Below are 17,116 nucleotides of genomic sequence, written 5' to 3'. Positions count from 1 at the left end.
AGAATATTCCACGTTCTCATTTCTAATTCCTTCTGCCTTCTCAAGCCAGTCCCCAGAGTACACACAATATAGTACAAGAGTTTCTATTGGTTGTATTTGTGATTCCCACTGAAGATGGTTTTAGATGAAGGTTTCTATTCAGTGTCTGTACACTGACAAAACAGGGTATAAGCTTCATTATTTTATGGTAATATATCATTGGTCGATTTTGATGAATAAATTATTAAATGTTGCTTGTCATATTAGGTAGTACAGTAAGTAATTTAAAGAGACAGTCCATACTGTAGATCAGATCTGATGAAAGTCTGTTCTAAAGCCTGATGTATAGTTGTGTGATGTTGTCCTGTACTGAAAATAACAGATCTACAATGTAAATTACCATATGATGTATCGAATTACAAAGAGAATTTAGACGTTTAAATGTTAGATATTTAGACTTAGACAGCTGTAATCTGGTGATAAGTAAAATTATGGATACATTATGAAAACTAATGCTGATCCAAATATGTAATACTAGTAACCTTTATTTAACCAGGTAAAAAGGCCTTCGAGGTTATTTCTTTTTTAAGGGCTAATAGGACCAGCATAACATTTCAAATGGAAAACAAAGGTAAAATATTATAAATCTGATCTGACTCAGATCAGATTTATAATATTTTACCTTTGTTTTCCATCATCTGACCTTTTTAATCAAGAAATGCAATATGAGTTTACACACAGCGAATTCATACCCTCCCGTTCCCATTTGTCATGAGCAAATCCTATAGTGTCCCCAACATTCTTGAACTTGTTTCTATGCACATACTGTATAGGGCCAGAGCATAGGGAGGAGTTTCGCTCAGAACAGGTTATTCTGGTTGCCATTTTCCTGCCTACCAGTAGGCTAGTAGGCTATAGTAGTAGGCTGCTGCTTAATTATCAAATAATTAAATACACGCTGTATGGTTTCTTTGATTTGGGAGAACACATGTTTGACTGATCACTCGGAGTCGTCACTCTCATGGTGTTTATCCCCCTCTCCCCGGTTCTATAAGGATATGTCCACATGTCCTCTCGTCAAGTAAGATGTAAACATTGAGAACTGTTTTGACGTGAGGGGAGGCGGCTATCAGATCAGAACACCCGAACATTTTCTAACGGCGAATAATAATATTACCACCGTCGATCCAGAGCCATAGAGTAGAAGAGTTGTGACAAGTCAAAGATAGGAGAGATGGAAGATAGTGTACTGAAGTGACAGTATACACACCAGCGTCACTGACAAGCAAACCTACGAACTACAGACTGGCAGCCAAGTAGCCTAGCATCCTACTAGCCTACATCTAGGCACAGGGCCGGATTAACACCTCTGAGGGCCCCTGGGCACTGAAGCTCGAAGGGCCCCCCCTTCACGCGCGCGCAAATTTTTTGCGGTTTTGGAGCCGTTTTGGGGCAGTTTTATGCCGTTATATTAGCCTATTTCCGGTCGCCTACCCCCCCCAGACACCATTTATTTCAGGGAAATTTTATGTGGAGCAAAAAAAAAACAAAAAAAAATGTCTTTAAACAAAAGATCACCATGAATTCAAGGCTTGTGTGTGTGTGTGTGTGTGTGTGTGTGTGTGTGTGTGTGTGTGTGTGTGTGTGTGTGTGTGTGTGTGTGTGTGTGTGTGTGTGTGGGTAACAAGACAACTCACCCCTAAAGCCACTTTTGGTGAGTTGTCCAGACAACTCACCCCTAAACGTGAAGACATCTCACCCCTGCTTTTTTAGGGGTGAGATGTCTTCACTTTCCGGGGTGAGATGTCTTCACTTTTGGCCACTTTCGGGGTGAGATGTCTTCACGTTTAGGGGTGAGTTGTCAGGACAACTCACCAAAAGTCTGACTGAATATGTAGCCTTTGAGCTATACTTTACTGAATATTTCACAAGAATATAACACAAGAGTCAAATGTACGGTCAAATGTAATGTAGTTTATTTAAATATAGAAACATTGTAAACAAAGTTCAAACAGCAGTTTGTACAAAAAATATAAAAAAAAGGTAAACATCAAAAGTTTAGAAAAACATCAGTTTGTACAAAAAAATATAGAAAAAAGTTAAGTATAGAAAAAATGTAAACTAAAAAATATAGTAAAAAGTTGTCATAAAAAAAAAAAGAAAACATCAGTTTGCTACAAAAACACTAAAAAGTTGTCATACAGTATCTACAAAAAGAAAGAAAAAAGTTGTGCAGTGCTGTGTGCAGTGTGCTGTCCCATTTTGGTCAAAAGTTGTGCACTAAAAAGTTGTCATATCTACAAAAAGAAAGAAAAAAGTTGTGCTGTGTGCAGTGCAGTGTGCAGTGTGCTGTCCCATTTTGGTCAAAAGTTGTGCAGTGCATTGGGGCATTCACTTCAGAAGCGAGAGTTAGCATGTCCATGATGGTCAGATCGTTCCTTTCCAGTCCTTCCACAACTGGGCCAGATTGCCCTGTGTAGCCTTGGTCTGCTTTCAGTCAGTATAGGCCTATTAGAACTGTGATTGATTGATCATGCGTCCGTTGTGCGTCTAATTAGCAACTTTGTACAGCCGTCAGACTCTGCCTTTGAAGCGCAAACATTATCCACAAACGACCCCCCCCCCCCCCCTCAATGCTGCATAGAGAGAGAGAGAGAGAGAGAGAGAGAGAGAGACGCTCTACTCCTTACAAGTGTTTCACCGGATTTTACTGTTAAATAAATAAATAATTAGCCGTGACTGCGCACGTCTGTAGGAACCGATAGTTAGATCCGAAATTGAATTATGCCTACTGTAATGGGTGCCACGGAAAGTACAGACAACTCACCCCGCAATGTCAGAAAGTGAAGACAGCTCACCCCGGAAAGTAAAGACATCTCACCGGGGTGAGATGTCTCACCGGGGTGAGATGTCTTCACTTTCCGGGGTGAGCTGTCTTCACTTTCCGGGGTGAGCTGTCCGGGGTGAGCTGTCCGGGGTGAGCTGTCCGGACATCTCACCCCGACATGTCAAAAAGTGAAGACAACTCACCGGGGTGAGATGTCTCGTATTCTGTGTGTGTGTGTGTGTGTGTGTGTGTGTGTGTGCATAGCATACCTAGCACCTGTGTATATAATGTACAGTAAGCTGATTCTGAAAATGCCTTCTAAATCCTAACAGTTGGCAACTGTTATATTGTCTGTGTGGAAACCTTGCATGTCCAAAACCGTTCCATTTTTTATCATCATTTTGAAAACATTTAAAAAAGAATGAAAATAGACAATCTAAAAGTTCACAATTGTGAGCATTGTGAGCTTGTAGATCAGCTATTTTCACTACTTTGGTGCAACACTCTTGTATGATGAAGTAGGCCCAGTAGGGCATTAAAAAAAAAAAAAAAAAAGATAATTAAAAGATGCAAGATTTGTGCCCAACAGCAACGATATATAGCTAAAATCTAGAATGACACGGATGCTTTCACGGATTGAATAATGGGTTAAATAGCCCACAAGCAAGAAGTGAAGACACAAAGATAATAGTGCCAGACGGAGTCGAGGGCCATTAGGGGTTGTATAGTATATTCCTGGAGGATAGAGGTTGACTGTAAATGAGGTGGTGGAGCCTGAAGAGGTGGGGTTTTCAGACTGCGGCGTATGATAGGGGGGAGTGACTGCAGTCCTGACTGACCGACACAGAGAGAGGTTTGCTAATGGGGCTTGTCACATGGAGTGTTTATGTTTTAGGTTCTTTAGCTGGTAGGTAGAGTATAGTGTGGGTTAGACTTGCTCCAGGAGCCAGTAAAAGTAAAAGTGTTTTTTGCTATATTGGCTCCCTTAGGACTGATCCTGATCCTATTCAGATGTAATTCAGTCAGTATAGGCCTATTAGAACTGTGATTGATTGATCATGCGTCCGTTGTGCGTCTAATTAGCAACTTTGTACAGCCGTCAGACTCTGCCTTTGAAGCGCAAACATTATCCACAAACGACCCCCCCCCCCCCCCCCCCCCTCAATGCTGCATAGAGAGAGAGAGAGAGAGAGAGAGACGCTCTACTCCTTACAAGTGTTTCACCGGATTTTACTGTTAAATAAATAAATAATTAGCCGTGACTGCGCACGTCTGTAGGAACCGATAGTTAGATCCGAAATTGAATTATGCCTACTGTAATGGGTGCCACGGAAAGTACAGACAACTCACCCCGCAATGTCAGAAAGTGAAGACAGCTCACCCCGGAAAGTAAAGACATCTCACCGGGGTGAGATGTCTTCACTTTCCGGGGTGAGCTGTCTTCACTTTCCGGGGTGAGCTGTCCGGGGTGAGCTGTCCGGACAACTCACCCCGACATGTCAAAAAGTGAAGACAACTCACCGGGGTGAGATGTCTCGTATTCTGTGTTACCATAGCGTTGTTTTACTTTACACACAGCAGACAACACTCTCTCTCTCTCTCAAGTAATAGTGTGGTATTCTCCCCCCCCCCCCCCCTCTCTCTCTGTGTGTCTCTCACATGAACGCATGCTCCACATTGTTGGTTCTGGACTCAAAAATGTCTGGGCTGGGGGCTCCCTCTAACTGAAAATGAAAGTAGACTATGGCCTGTGGGATGGGTTCCCAACTTCCCATGCAGTTCCCACTGAATCTTAATAATATATTATAGTTATAATATAATAAAGCTAATCAGACTGGATTATTGTTTATTTTACAAATAGGCCTGCAAATACCCTTATTGCACCCAGGGTGTTTTTGGGCTTAACTTTACGGTGTTGTTTTTGTGAGCTGAGAAACCACTGCATGTAGCCTATCACCTCCCTGTGGACCCTGTCCGACAGCAGGCCTGGCGAAGCGAGCAGCGGCTGATCTGAAAACCTACCGCAGCCTACCGCAGGTAGCTGAGTTCAACAGTTCGTAATACTATGCGCGTGACATCATCATCAAACCAAGAAGTTATGCAGGAACGCCTAGCCTACTGAGTGGCAAAAAACTACTTTCTGGCCTCGACAGCCCATCCACACAGAAAAGTCATATCTGATTGCATTAAACAATGTTAAACTCACTTTGCATGTTGCTTTGCCACTCGATGTGCCATTCACTTTAAGCATGCGCATACCTCTATTGGATTGAATTATTCGTGTTGGTGCTTAAAATGTATTATTGTTGCGCCTGTATGTATCTGTTACGCGCCTGGTACGTCTGACCAGCTTGTGTTCTTGTTAGAAAACTACGCAGGCTTTAAGTTTGACATGCATAAACTGACTGATTAAAAAAAGGGGGGTATTTACAACACGCAATATCGGTGCCAAACGGCGGTAGATTTAGTTATTTAAGTAAATACTAATAGGGTGTAATTACTGTATAATAGGTGTATAAAAGGTACAAAATTCGGATCTGTTCCGGACAATAATAATTATGAGCAGCCTCATTTCCCGTGTACATTGACCCAATTGATTGGCCGTTGGTAAATTGTCATGTCCTCATTTTAGAAGAGGGAATTGAAACGAGTGATCAACAGCTTAGTTTGGAAGTACGGAATTATAATTAATTATTCAACTTCCAAAGATGTAAAAGAAACATCACTTACCGGTACTTTTCGCCCTTGGTCACAACAGAGCCTTAACAGAACAGGACTCCTACAACAAGCCCCGTCAGTAGCCTACGTCTGACATACGCGCAGAGCGGGGGTTACTTCTAGAGCAGCAAGACGCAAAAGGATAAAATCCAACAAGGTCACATTTTTATATTCTACTTTTAACGTCACCTCTCATTCATGTCCAAATCGACACCAACGCTTAGTGGTGCTTTTTCTAGTTTGTCCACAACTTCGTGTCGCACGACGCACACGCCCTTTCATGCTGCACTATTATCAGAGCTATAGAGACAGTTGTGACATTGAGGGGGCAGAAAACTCACGCGAGCCCATAGACTCCCTATGCATTCCGTAAACTTCCGGTGTCCCTATTCGCCAATAGAAGTCTATGTAGAGAGCCGCCACTGGACTGGCCCCATGAAGTGAACGGAGTGGTCGTAACTGTTTTACTCTATGCCTGGCTTTGGGTATAATATGACGTCTGTCACGTGTCTCGTCTCTGTGAGCGCGATTACAACGTGTCCGACACTTTTAAACAATAAAATATATCCCTAAGATAGGATATGTTTTGTGTCTGGATGGCAAGCCAGTGTAAACCATTTTGACATGAATTGTCAAAATGTGTATGTTTTTATTTCTATAGCCTACAGTCAGTGTGCCATGTCACCATTGCGCATCAAAATAAAAATATTTCCAGCTGATTTTGACTCTCTATATGATAGCTTTTTGAGCCCCTCCTATGCCCAGCTTTGTGTGTACCCAGGGCCGGATTAACACCTCTGAGGGCCCCTGGGCACTGAAGCTCGAAGGGCCCCCCCTTCACACGCGCGCAAATTTTTTGCGGTTTTGGAGCCGTTTTGGGGCAGTTTTATGCCGTTATATTAGCCTATTTCCGGTCGCCTACCCCCCCCAGACACCATTTATTTCAGGGAAATTTTATGTGGAGCAAAAAAAAAAAAAAAAAAAAAACTTTTTTTTTTTTTTTAGATCCGGCCCTGCTCTTTGTGCCCGGCTACATTTATACCCTACCCCCAATCCTCTGCTACTTTGCAGAGAGACCTTAAAGGCGCTATATAGGAAGGTTGAGGAAGCACTGAATTCTTCTTCTTTCAATAAGACTGACATTGATCCTGTTGCTTCAGGGCACAGAACGTCCAAATGAAACCTACCTCTCTGTTTTACCAAATGGTTACATTTGTAGACTTAAATTAACACTCAGGATTTTACTTTATACAGTATATACTGTACACATTTTGGGTGTATTCCTATAGACCTATAGTGCACCATGTGAGTGATGATAGTGATGTTCTTACCCTGAGAGCCCAATGCCAGTCCCCTGCTGCTTCCTTGGCGCTGGAACCCAGTATGTAACCCAGCCCACTGGAGGTGCACAGACACAGACACACAAAAAGAAACACATTAATATAAGAGGCATTGCTCAACAACCAACATTGCATTCAACATAACTTCTCCATTTATGGAGTTGGAACAAGAGATGTTCAGGAGGCGGAGAAACGCACATTGGCCCTGCCTTCATGCCACTCTCCGCCCTCCACGTCAATCTACCTGTCCCCATTTATACCTGCCCAGTACCACCCAGAATCCTCCATGTTTCCGCCCGCCTCGCTGCGTCGCACACTAGCCGCCTTCCCACAGGCTTCTCGCAACCCACCCCCACCCCTTCACCTCCACAGCAGCTTCTCTCCCCGCTCCCCCCAAAGGAGCTTTTCCGGCACTAGAACCACTACATTCACCTTGCCAAAAGTGGATCAAACGATTAAAAACAAAACTCTCTCCTCTCCTTCTCAGGTTCCTGCTGGGGGATTTCGTCCATGCGCACCGTAAGACGAACGCCTTACGACGAACGCCACACGACTAGTGCCATACGACCTCCTCCCCAAAGACTCCAGGGTCGGCGACCCCCCCGGAACCTACACATCTGCATTCATTCATCCTTCCTCCATCCCTCCATTTCCTCACTGTCAATAAATCCCTTAAACTTCCCAATGGTGTGTTTATTCCGACTAGTGAATATTTGTTTGGTTTTATTTGATGCTCTTTTAGCCCCACTGGACTATATTCTTTATCCACTTAAACCCTGTGTACTTATGCCATTTTGCTTCCATTTTAGTATCTGCACTAGAAAAACATCACCAAGTGAAGTTCCTCTCATCTGGAACCTGTGTGTGTGTGTGTGTGTGTGTGTGTGTGTGTGTGTGTGTGTGTGTGTGTGTGTGTGCGCGCGTGCGTGCGTGTGTGTGCACGTGCGTGTGTGTGTGCGCGCGTGCGTGTAATCTATTGTCTTGATCAGTTCTACTTGGATGGCGGTGCAGCTTTGAAGTTTGCAGGTATGTTGCCTTGGAAGGCAGGCAGAATATTCCACGTTCTCATTTCTAATTCCTTCTGCCTTCTCAAGCCAGTCCCCAGAGTACACACAATATAGTACAAGAGTTTCTATTGGTTGTATTTGTGATTCCCACTGAAGATGGTTTTAGATGAAGGTTTCTATTCAGTGTCTGTACACTGACAAAACAGGGTATAAGCTTCATTATTTTATGGTAATATATCATTGGTCGATTTTGATGAATAAATTATTAAATGTTGCTTGTCATATTAGGTAGTACAGTAAGTAATTTAAAGAGACAGTCCATACTGTAGATCAGATCTGATGAAAGTCTGTTCTAAAGCCTGATGTATAGTTGTGTGATGTTGTCCTGTACTGAAAATAACAGATCTACAATGTAAATTACCATATGATGTATCGAATTACAAAGAGAATTTAGACGTTTAAATGTTAGATATTTAGACTTAGACAGCTGTAATCTGGTGATAAGTAAAATTATGGATACATTATGAAAACTAATGCTGATCCAAATATGTAATACTAGTAACCTTTATTTAACCAGGTAAAAAGGCCTTCGAGGTTATTTCTTTTTTAAGGGCTAATAGGACCAGCATAACATTTCAAATGGAAAACAAAGGTAAAATATTATAAATCTGATCTGACTCAGATCAGATTTATAATATTTTACCTTTGTTTTCCATCATCTGACCTTTTTAATCAAGAAATGCAATATGAGTTTACACACAGCGAATTCATACCCTCCCGTTCCCATTTGTCATGAGCAAATCCTATAGTGTCCCCAACATTCTTGAACTTGTTTCTATGCACATACTGTATAGGGCCAGAGCATAGGGAGGAGTTTCGCTCAGAACAGGTTATTCTGGTTGCCATTTTCCTGCCTACCAGTAGGCTAGTAGGCTATAGTAGTAGGCTGCTGCTTAATTATCAAATAATTAAATACACGCTGTATGGTTTCTTTGATTTGGGAGAACACATGTTTGACTGATCACTCGGAGTCGTCACTCTCATGGTGTTTATCCCCCTCTCCCCGGTTCTATAAGGATATGTCCACATGTCCTCTCGTCAAGTAAGATGTAAACATTGAGAACTGTTTTGACGTGAGGGGAGGCGGCTATCAGATCAGAACACCCGAACATTTTCTAACGGCGAATAATAATATTACCACCGTCGATCCAGAGCCATAGAGTAGAAGAGTTGTGACAAGTCAAAGATAGGAGAGATGGAAGATAGTGTACTGAAGTGACAGTATACACACCAGCGTCACTGACAAGCAAACCTACGAACTACAGACTGGCAGCCAAGTAGCCTAGCATCCTACTAGCCTACATCTAGGCACAGGGCCGGATTAACACCTCTGAGGGCCCCTGGGCACTGAAGCTCGAAGGGCCCCCCCTTCACGCGCGCGCAAATTTTTTGCGGTTTTGGAGCCGTTTTGGGGCAGTTTTATGCCGTTATATTAGCCTATTTCCGGTCGCCTACCCCCCCCAGACACCATTTATTTCAGGGAAATTTTATGTGGAGCAAAAAAAAAACAAAAAAAAAAAACCTTTTTTATTTTTTTTATTTTTTTGAGGGGCCCCTGGTGGCCAAGGGCCCCTGGGCACGTGCCCAAAGTGCCCTATGGTAGATCCGGCCCTGTGTGTACCCCATAACGATGACATTCAATTAAAGTAATTTGCATATGATGTGAGGGCAGGGGACTTCATTGTTTATATATTTTTATTTTATTTTAATCAAATTCTCTCGCACACTTATGCCAGTGATTATGTACCACCCATAATAGCCTGTACCACCCATTATCACAACCAAGCACCACAAAGAAGAAGAAAAAATGCAACCAAAAAGAAGCAAATCTTACTTTTTATTAATGGCTAGCTAGTAGGCTGACAAAATGACCACACAATTTCTGAAAAATATGGCAATCATTCTGAATGATCTACAGTAGCCATATTTCTCCAAAAAGGGATACATAAAATATTTGGGGTTAAACAAAATGTATGTGTAGGCCTACATTTCTCCCTCTCTGGGGAGCATAATAGTGTGAGATCTTGTATTTTTTTTAGGCAGGTGTCCCTTCCAATTTAAGATTGGCCAGGGACTTCGCTGCAGCTTCTTCATCTTCTTCCGCCTCATCTTCTTCATCCTCATCTTCGTCGTCGTCGTCATCTTCATCATCATCTTCTTCATATTCATCATCGTCTTCCTCTCGGTCTCCACCTCCAGACGCCAAGTTTTTCCAGTAGGAATCGTACCCTGACGCGCCATAGCCATCCTCATCGGCACCGCTTTGCCGGCCAAACTTCACAGATCGAGCTGCAGACAACATACAGAGACATATTTGACAGATCTAAAATAAACATAATACCTGTCTTTTATATCACATATATTAAGTATGTGGTACATTCATTATAAATTATTTTTGCTTTATTCCATTCCCTTGTGTTTTAGCTCATTCTGCAAATAATTCCATTCCATAGATGATCATACCAACTTTGATGATCTCACATATTAATGTGAAAACCACACACTTTCTAATGCAAATCAAAATCTAATTTAGACAAGTCTTAAACTCAAAGACAATTGTAGCTCCCTAGCTGTGGCAGCATTCCCACCAGGCCTGGAATTTCATTATTTTAGGCAACTTGGCCTTTGGTATCGACATGAAGGCATGAAGGTCACTGTGGCCTCATGGCATATACATTTTTGAAGGGCTTCCCTGGTTCCCACGTTATTGTTCAGTAAGTGGTTTATAAAGAAAAACACTTACTGGACATGCTGAGGTCTTTGGTCTCCTGGGTCTCATGGCCACATTTTGGACATGGTGGTGCTTTTCCCTTCTCGTGTTTGAAGATCTTACTCCTGGCATGGTCATCACAGTAACAGGCCTAAAAATAAACAGAATTAATTACATTAATTAGGACCAGTGGTGCCGTCAGTATAGAGTGCGGGGATTTTTTTTGTGTGTGTGTGTGGGGGGGGGTCATCATGACTCACATTGTTGTGTATTAGCTTGTCTGACACCTTGATCGAGTTGAGACTAAGGTCACATTCACACCTAATACTTCGGTAGACTCGATGCGAATGGGCGGAGAAATTGAGCCATTCTGCATATTTAATTTGCTGCGTTTGGCCGTTTGACTTCACACTGCGGTCATCCGCAGCAATTGGAAACGTAGCAGGGACCTTTATCAATGTGTTCAATTCATAAACTACACAGTGAAATATGTGTTAAAAGAATATATACTTTGAGTAATAGTTAGGACTTTAGGATGGTAACGTGGTTTGCAGTGTGATCGTCGGGGACTGGACATGTATGTATGTATGTGTGTGTGTGTGTGTGTGTGTGTGTGTGTGTGTGCGCGCACATGTGTGCGCAATAATGGATGTCTACAACTTTACCAACTTGTATTATAAAGTAGCGGCTATCCTACATACATTAAATAAACCTGGTAGGTTAATAGGAGTAGCCTACTGTCTACACACATACCACTTTTATCTGACTCCAGATCAGCGGAGCCGCCCGTCAGGATTCTCGGTCCAGGTCTGTACTACGAGCGCAAACACATTGTGCAAATGTGCGATGGAACCTAATTGCCTCCATTCTCTTGCCATCCTGTACACTGCATTGTTCGTGTGTGTAACCTTCAGCATAAGCCTATGCAATAAGGGCTTCTATCTCTTCATTAGACCACATGTGGCCATGGGACATCTTTACACGTCGCTGCATAATAATGCCTTCTCTTTCCTTCTCGTGTGCCAAATACCAACTTCTTCAACCCACAATGGTACATTCACTCCCTATGTTTAATGCGATTGCATTCACACCTGCGGTGATCCGCACTCTGCTGCATTTTAAAGCGAAGGATTAGGATTCGATTGAGCCTTCACACCTGCCAAACGAAGCCCACTTTCCGACAATGTGCAGCAGGCTTCCTTTTAATCGCAGTAAAGCTTTCTGGTGTGAATATGACCTAAGAGCAACTGCAGTTCCAATACCCGACTATTGCGCAGCAAAATGGAAACTGTGCCAGACCACCAGCCCCGGTCGGGAAAAATAAATAAATAATAGACCAGTCATCCCCCAATAGTGCGGGGACATTCAGACCCCCCCTCCGGCGCCTATGATTAACCGATATTTAAAACCAATAACTGACTAAAATCCTGCTAATGTATGTTAATAAAATAATCAAGAAGCAGGATTTTTTTTAATTTTTTTTTTCATTTTTTTTGTAATGTGATGTTCTTTACTATTTGCAAGGACTTGGAGGGATTTTGAGTTTAAGGATATCTAGCAGCCTCACCTTACAACGCAGGCATGAGTGTTGTCCCAATCTATTACAGGAAATGCCTAAAACAGGATGGGTGGATATGAAAATAAATATTAACTGGCAACATTCCTTTGAAAGTGTTAGTGAACTGTAATTTTCCTTTGAACTGTGAGTATAGAAATTACTAGACATGCCAGGTTAGAACAAATAGATGACTAACATTTATACGTTTCAGCCTCAAGGACTTGGCAGCTCGCCTGGTGCTCAAACTGATCATCCTCACACAGGAAGTTGTGGCAGAAGGAACAGCGAAATATCCGTCCCCCTTTTGCAGGGAAATAATTAATAAAAAGAAAAACAGAAAGCATGTTTAACCCTCGACAACCACAAACATTTGTACTACCTGTATTGTGTATATTTCACCCCTATGTAAAGCATGTCAGATGTGCATGGAATGGAATTGAAACTGGAATTGGTCTTACCATGGTCCCAGACACAGCGGTCACACTCAATGCAGTCTGCATCGGTCAAGGGACACACACAGGCATGGGAACTGAGGCATTTCCTACCATGGCACACCCATGCTTCACAGAAGTCACAAACAGCTCCCTTGTCATTATTAATAAGAAGGAAAACAAATAGAAATATCTTAGCCTGTGCAACTCTTTTTTCACCATCACATACAGCAAATCAAGTATTGGCCTATAGGTAACGTATGCATCTACAGTCCACAACTGCATATCCAGGTAGGACTGGGTTCCCACGCGGTTCCCACAACTGGAACTAACTGGACTGTGCCTGGCATTTATTTACACTTTGCAGCAGGGAGGACACAAACAAATGGGGAAATAAGGATCATCTTATACAAACTGGTGTCCAAAACCACATCAAAACAGGATTAGTACCATATACATATTATGACAAAATCAGACTAAACATATTGGTAGCTTACCACCATGCCCATTCCAGTGCTGTGTACCCCAGGATGTTTGATAACACAGTCTGATGCCTTCATGCATTTGGTTTTACCTTTTAACAAGAACATACAAATGTATAAATATATGTTTACAATCACTCTTCCTCGTCTTTGTTGGGAGGGGCCCAATTGTAGTAGTGGTGGTAGTAGTCGTCATTCATTAAAAACTAATTACAACGTATTCATTTCATATGGATCAGTGAAACAGACCAAAACGGTGTAGGCTGAAGCCACTTGATCAAACTGATATGTTCACTCTGTCACCAACAATAAACTCCATTTAATGTTAAGTGCTCATTCTAAAGAATGCATATGATATATTATTTAGGTGACACCCTGTGTTTGGGTAAATAAATGAAGACCACTGACTCACCACATTGGGCACACATGATCAGCTTCTGCACTGATGCACAGAAGTAGCAGAAAGCCCTGTTCTTCTGTCGTCTACCAAATAAAGCAGGGATTGACAATTAAGCATAGAGTTAGAATGTTGGTTGGTTACTTAATTGTTATTTTAAGACAGGGTCTGCATTCAGATTATGGTGCTTACCTCTCGCATTTCTCACATTCCTATGAAGACATATGGAATAACACAATTAGGAGAATTAACGTTATGTTGAAATATTACATCAGCAATTGTCACATCCGTTGTAGTAATTATGATAGTACAGTTTAGTTAGCATTCTGTGTCAACGTACGTACCATGGATGAATTGCAAGGATGTTTTGCGACGTCAACAACGTCCCGGTTAGCTCGACTCTGTTTCTCTCGCTCCTTACGACTCTCGGCCTTTTTCCGGGCACCGGTCTTCTTTTTGGGCATTTTGATGCCAACAGGAGAACCACACTCACGGTGAAAACGTGGTTAGATCTGCAAACGAGAAAGTGCTGTTAGCTAAGCTAATGTGTCAACAATACATGAACATACTAATGTTAACGCATTGTATCCTGCCTCCTAGAAGGATCGATGTCATGGACTATATAATGCAAACAAAGCTAGAGACTTAGTTACAAGTATAAAGTATAAAGACGAGTATATTCTGTATTGTTATTTATCTTGCTAGACTATCATGGTTCGCGTGACGCGTCAGAGTAAATAAGTTGAAACTTGTCTGACAACCACTTGTAATACTACAACTTGTCTAGTTATGGGATTTAGTCGCACATGTACTAGAAGTATATATATCTGTCTGTTTTGATGTGTTTGAGTTAACCGAGAAATCCACAAACCTGTAGCGATGATGAAACTGGAAAATGTGGTAGGTACGGCATTACATTTCGTTCGGGCTAAACGTTTCCTCTGTTATTGGTTCCGACTTATTTGGTTCCGATCAGAGTGTAGGAAATGAAATGAAATGAAATGAAATCTATATTTACCCAGGGTATCTGGGCTAAGCTCAAGAACTTGTTTCCAGCCAGGCCCTGCTCATAGAACACATTTCATCGTAGTGGTTGATGCCTTGTTCAAGGGCATTTCAGCGGTGGACTTCAACATTATTATGGTTTCAAATATTGCAGATCAAATATTTTATATATATATATATATATATATATATATATATATATATAGTATATATATTTACTATTTACTATGACATCAGGGTCTCCACATCTCCATCCCTGATGATATCACATTGTAGAAGCCTATTTATTATTATTATTATCACAATTATTGTAGCTATTTGGCATTAGTGGGCATTGGTTTTATGGGTTATAATTGAATTATTGTTTGGATAACAGGGGCACGCCTCCCCAGGCCTAATTGCTTGACAGAGGGTATAAGTAGGCCTGGGTGATTGGGGATGCACCTGGTGGACAAATGGTTTTTACCAGACAGCACAGAGATCATGCCATAAGGAAGAGAAGATGTTTGTATTGTAATGTATCACTGCACTTCAAAAGGAAAGTAAATGCAACCAAAATGACATTGAACCTGTGGACAATCTATTTATTTGATCTGCGTACATCCAAAGTCTCTGGGTGCATCAGTGGGTTTGTTGGCAATGTGGAAATGCTTGGAACCAACAAAAGAGCCACAACACACATGATGTCATGAGACCTGCCCGACACACTAACTGATAGGAAATGCTCGATTCCATATAGTTATTTGTGACTTTTGGTCGCAATAATCTATATTCTAACCGCTAGCCATTTAGAATAATGCATTTATCTAATCTAATCTAATTAATACAAATTCAAAATGTTTTTTGTTTTTGTTTCACATCTTTGTATTTATTCTATTAATTTGGAATGTAGGATATGGTGGAGGAGTCATTGAGGGAAGGCCCTTTTCTGATACCTCAGCAAATCTCCCTCTTTTTCACAGTCTAATATTCGTCCTCAGATCCTCACGACTGCAACCCATATACACATGGCATAGCTATGGAGCCCAGCCTGGTGGATATATTCTGCTAACATAATAATAATAATAAATATAATAATAATAATAATAATAATGAATTTTAATTATAATGCACTTTACATTTAAAACAAATCTCAAAGTGCAACAAATAGGTTTGGCTCCCAAAACATCTGTGGTCAATTAGCCAGCAGAGCCTGAGTGTGTCGAACTAGTGTGTATAGATGTCCCAGGAATCTTTGTCTAGTGGGTGCCATAGTTCCTAGAGGTCAACTGAGGTCAGGTGCCATCTGGCACATGGTTAGTCAAAGCCTGGCTGTTGTTAGTGTTAGGTTTCGGAATTTGGCTTGGACCACTTCAATATCATGTCTTAAAACCTAATGACAGTAACTTGACCAGTCTTCAAGCATGCTCTGTCCACCAACTTATAGATATGGGGTAGCCTATGATTTACTTCACCTACAATGGTAGCAAAAGAGTCACACTTTTTGATGACTCATAACTGAGTCATAAAAAAATGCCATAATTCACTTTGGCAGTTGGTGTATACAATATATGAGAGAACACTCCACAAGGAGCAGGTGAATCTTCCACTATCAAATACAATAAATGATCTTCGCCCATAAATGGTCATATCCACTTTACACAGCAGATGGCAGCAAATACCGCACAAAAATATCCTGGGTGAACTATGGGTGATACGCGGTTATTTGAAAAAAATAAGCAGTAGGCCTATGGCAAACAATAGTTGTTGTTGTTGTTGGTGGTGGACTGGTGGTGTTGTTTTTCCGTGTGTTTGTCTGTAAATTAAGTCTTGTTATGAATACCTTCTAAAGGCTTCAGATCAGCATCTTGCAATGGCGGGTCTGGTCCACAAGATTCGATACACCTACCTGGCTACCCATGTACCACACCCACAACACCAGAGGGAGTGCAACAACCCAGATTCGGCACAAACAAGGGACTAAATTATTTTGGCTCCTATGCCTGCACCAAAATGTGGAACGCCCTACCTACAGTCATTAAGACATGCGAATCCCTTGACTCCTTAAAAACCGCTCTCGAAGGGCACCTATACGGACGGCTGCAATTCGAAACTGGCCCCCGTAAAACCTGAATCCCCCACCCACCCCTTTTTCCCATCACTGTAGGCCTATATGTTTCTTTTCCATTTTTACCTCCTTTATGATGAATTCCTGTTCTGTTCTTAACTTCTTTGGCTATATAGAACTAGAGAATACGAGACTGCTCGCCCCTGAACTAGAAGTGTATTTGTATGTCTCTAAATGTTTTGATGAATTGAACAAGGTGGACCCTCTTGTAAACAAGTATAAAGCTTTATTGGGTCGTCCACTCACAGTTAACACAACAGTCTTTGTATTGAGTTGTGCTTGAAATACTGTAATTCTGCAAACTGTTAATAAATATTTCAATCAATCAATCAATCAAAACCTTGCCATGACTCTTATGAACAACGCCTTGAACCCGGGGTCCCGGGGGCCAAATCAAAGGGCGTAACCCTGGATATGTTGGTGAGTACTTTTCTGGCGGTGCTGTGAGATATCATCATGACGTCCAAGTTCCAACTCACGTGTGTAGGCCGGTGA

The 17,116-nt window shown here is 41.7% G+C and overlaps 1 protein-coding gene across 2 annotated transcripts; it reads right to left on the bottom strand.

Annotated features, from left to right (window-relative positions):
* Positions 1-9,749: 9,749 nt before the first annotated feature.
* Positions 9,750-14,506, bottom strand: znf330 (zinc finger protein 330). 2 transcript variants are annotated; one of them, XM_079499833.1, is made up of 10 exons: positions 14,381-14,506; positions 13,854-14,021; positions 13,702-13,721; positions 13,525-13,595; positions 13,128-13,204; positions 12,658-12,784; positions 12,396-12,500; positions 12,209-12,255; positions 10,675-10,792; positions 9,750-10,220 (listed from the first exon to the last, which is right to left on the bottom strand). In XM_079499833.1, the coding sequence occupies exons 2-10, from the start codon at positions 13,971-13,973 to the stop codon at positions 9,967-9,969; spliced, it is 939 nt and encodes a 312-aa protein (XP_079355959.1). In that variant the 5' UTR covers positions 13,974-14,021; positions 14,381-14,506; the 3' UTR covers positions 9,750-9,966. The 2 variants fall into 2 exon arrangements, with proteins under 2 accessions (XP_079355959.1, XP_079355960.1); XM_079499834.1 differs by having other exon boundaries at positions 14,377-14,411.
* Positions 14,507-17,116: the final 2,610 nt, after the last annotated feature.

This window comes from Electrona antarctica (assembly GCF_951216825.1).
Source record: "Electrona antarctica genome assembly, chromosome: 4".
Lineage (NCBI taxonomy): Eukaryota > Metazoa > Chordata > Actinopteri > Myctophiformes > Myctophidae > Electrona > Electrona antarctica.
Note: the sequence above shows the minus strand (reverse complement) of the source record. Positions and strands in the feature narration are given on the sequence as shown.

Bases quoted from the DNA above. Each gene is read 5' to 3' on its own strand.
- znf330 (XM_079499833.1), bottom strand. From the start codon at position 13,973: ATGCCCAAAAAGAAGACCGGTGCCCGGAAAAAGGCCGAGAGTCGTAAG. The intron at 13,722-13,853 runs GTACGTACGTTG...ATGTCTTCATAG, and splicing joins ATCCTTGCAATTCATCCATG to GAATGTGAGAAATGCGAGAG. The intron at 10,221-10,674 runs GTAAGTGTTTTT...TGTTGTCTGCAG, and splicing joins CAAAGACCTCAGCATGTCCA to CTCGATCTGTGAAGTTTGGC.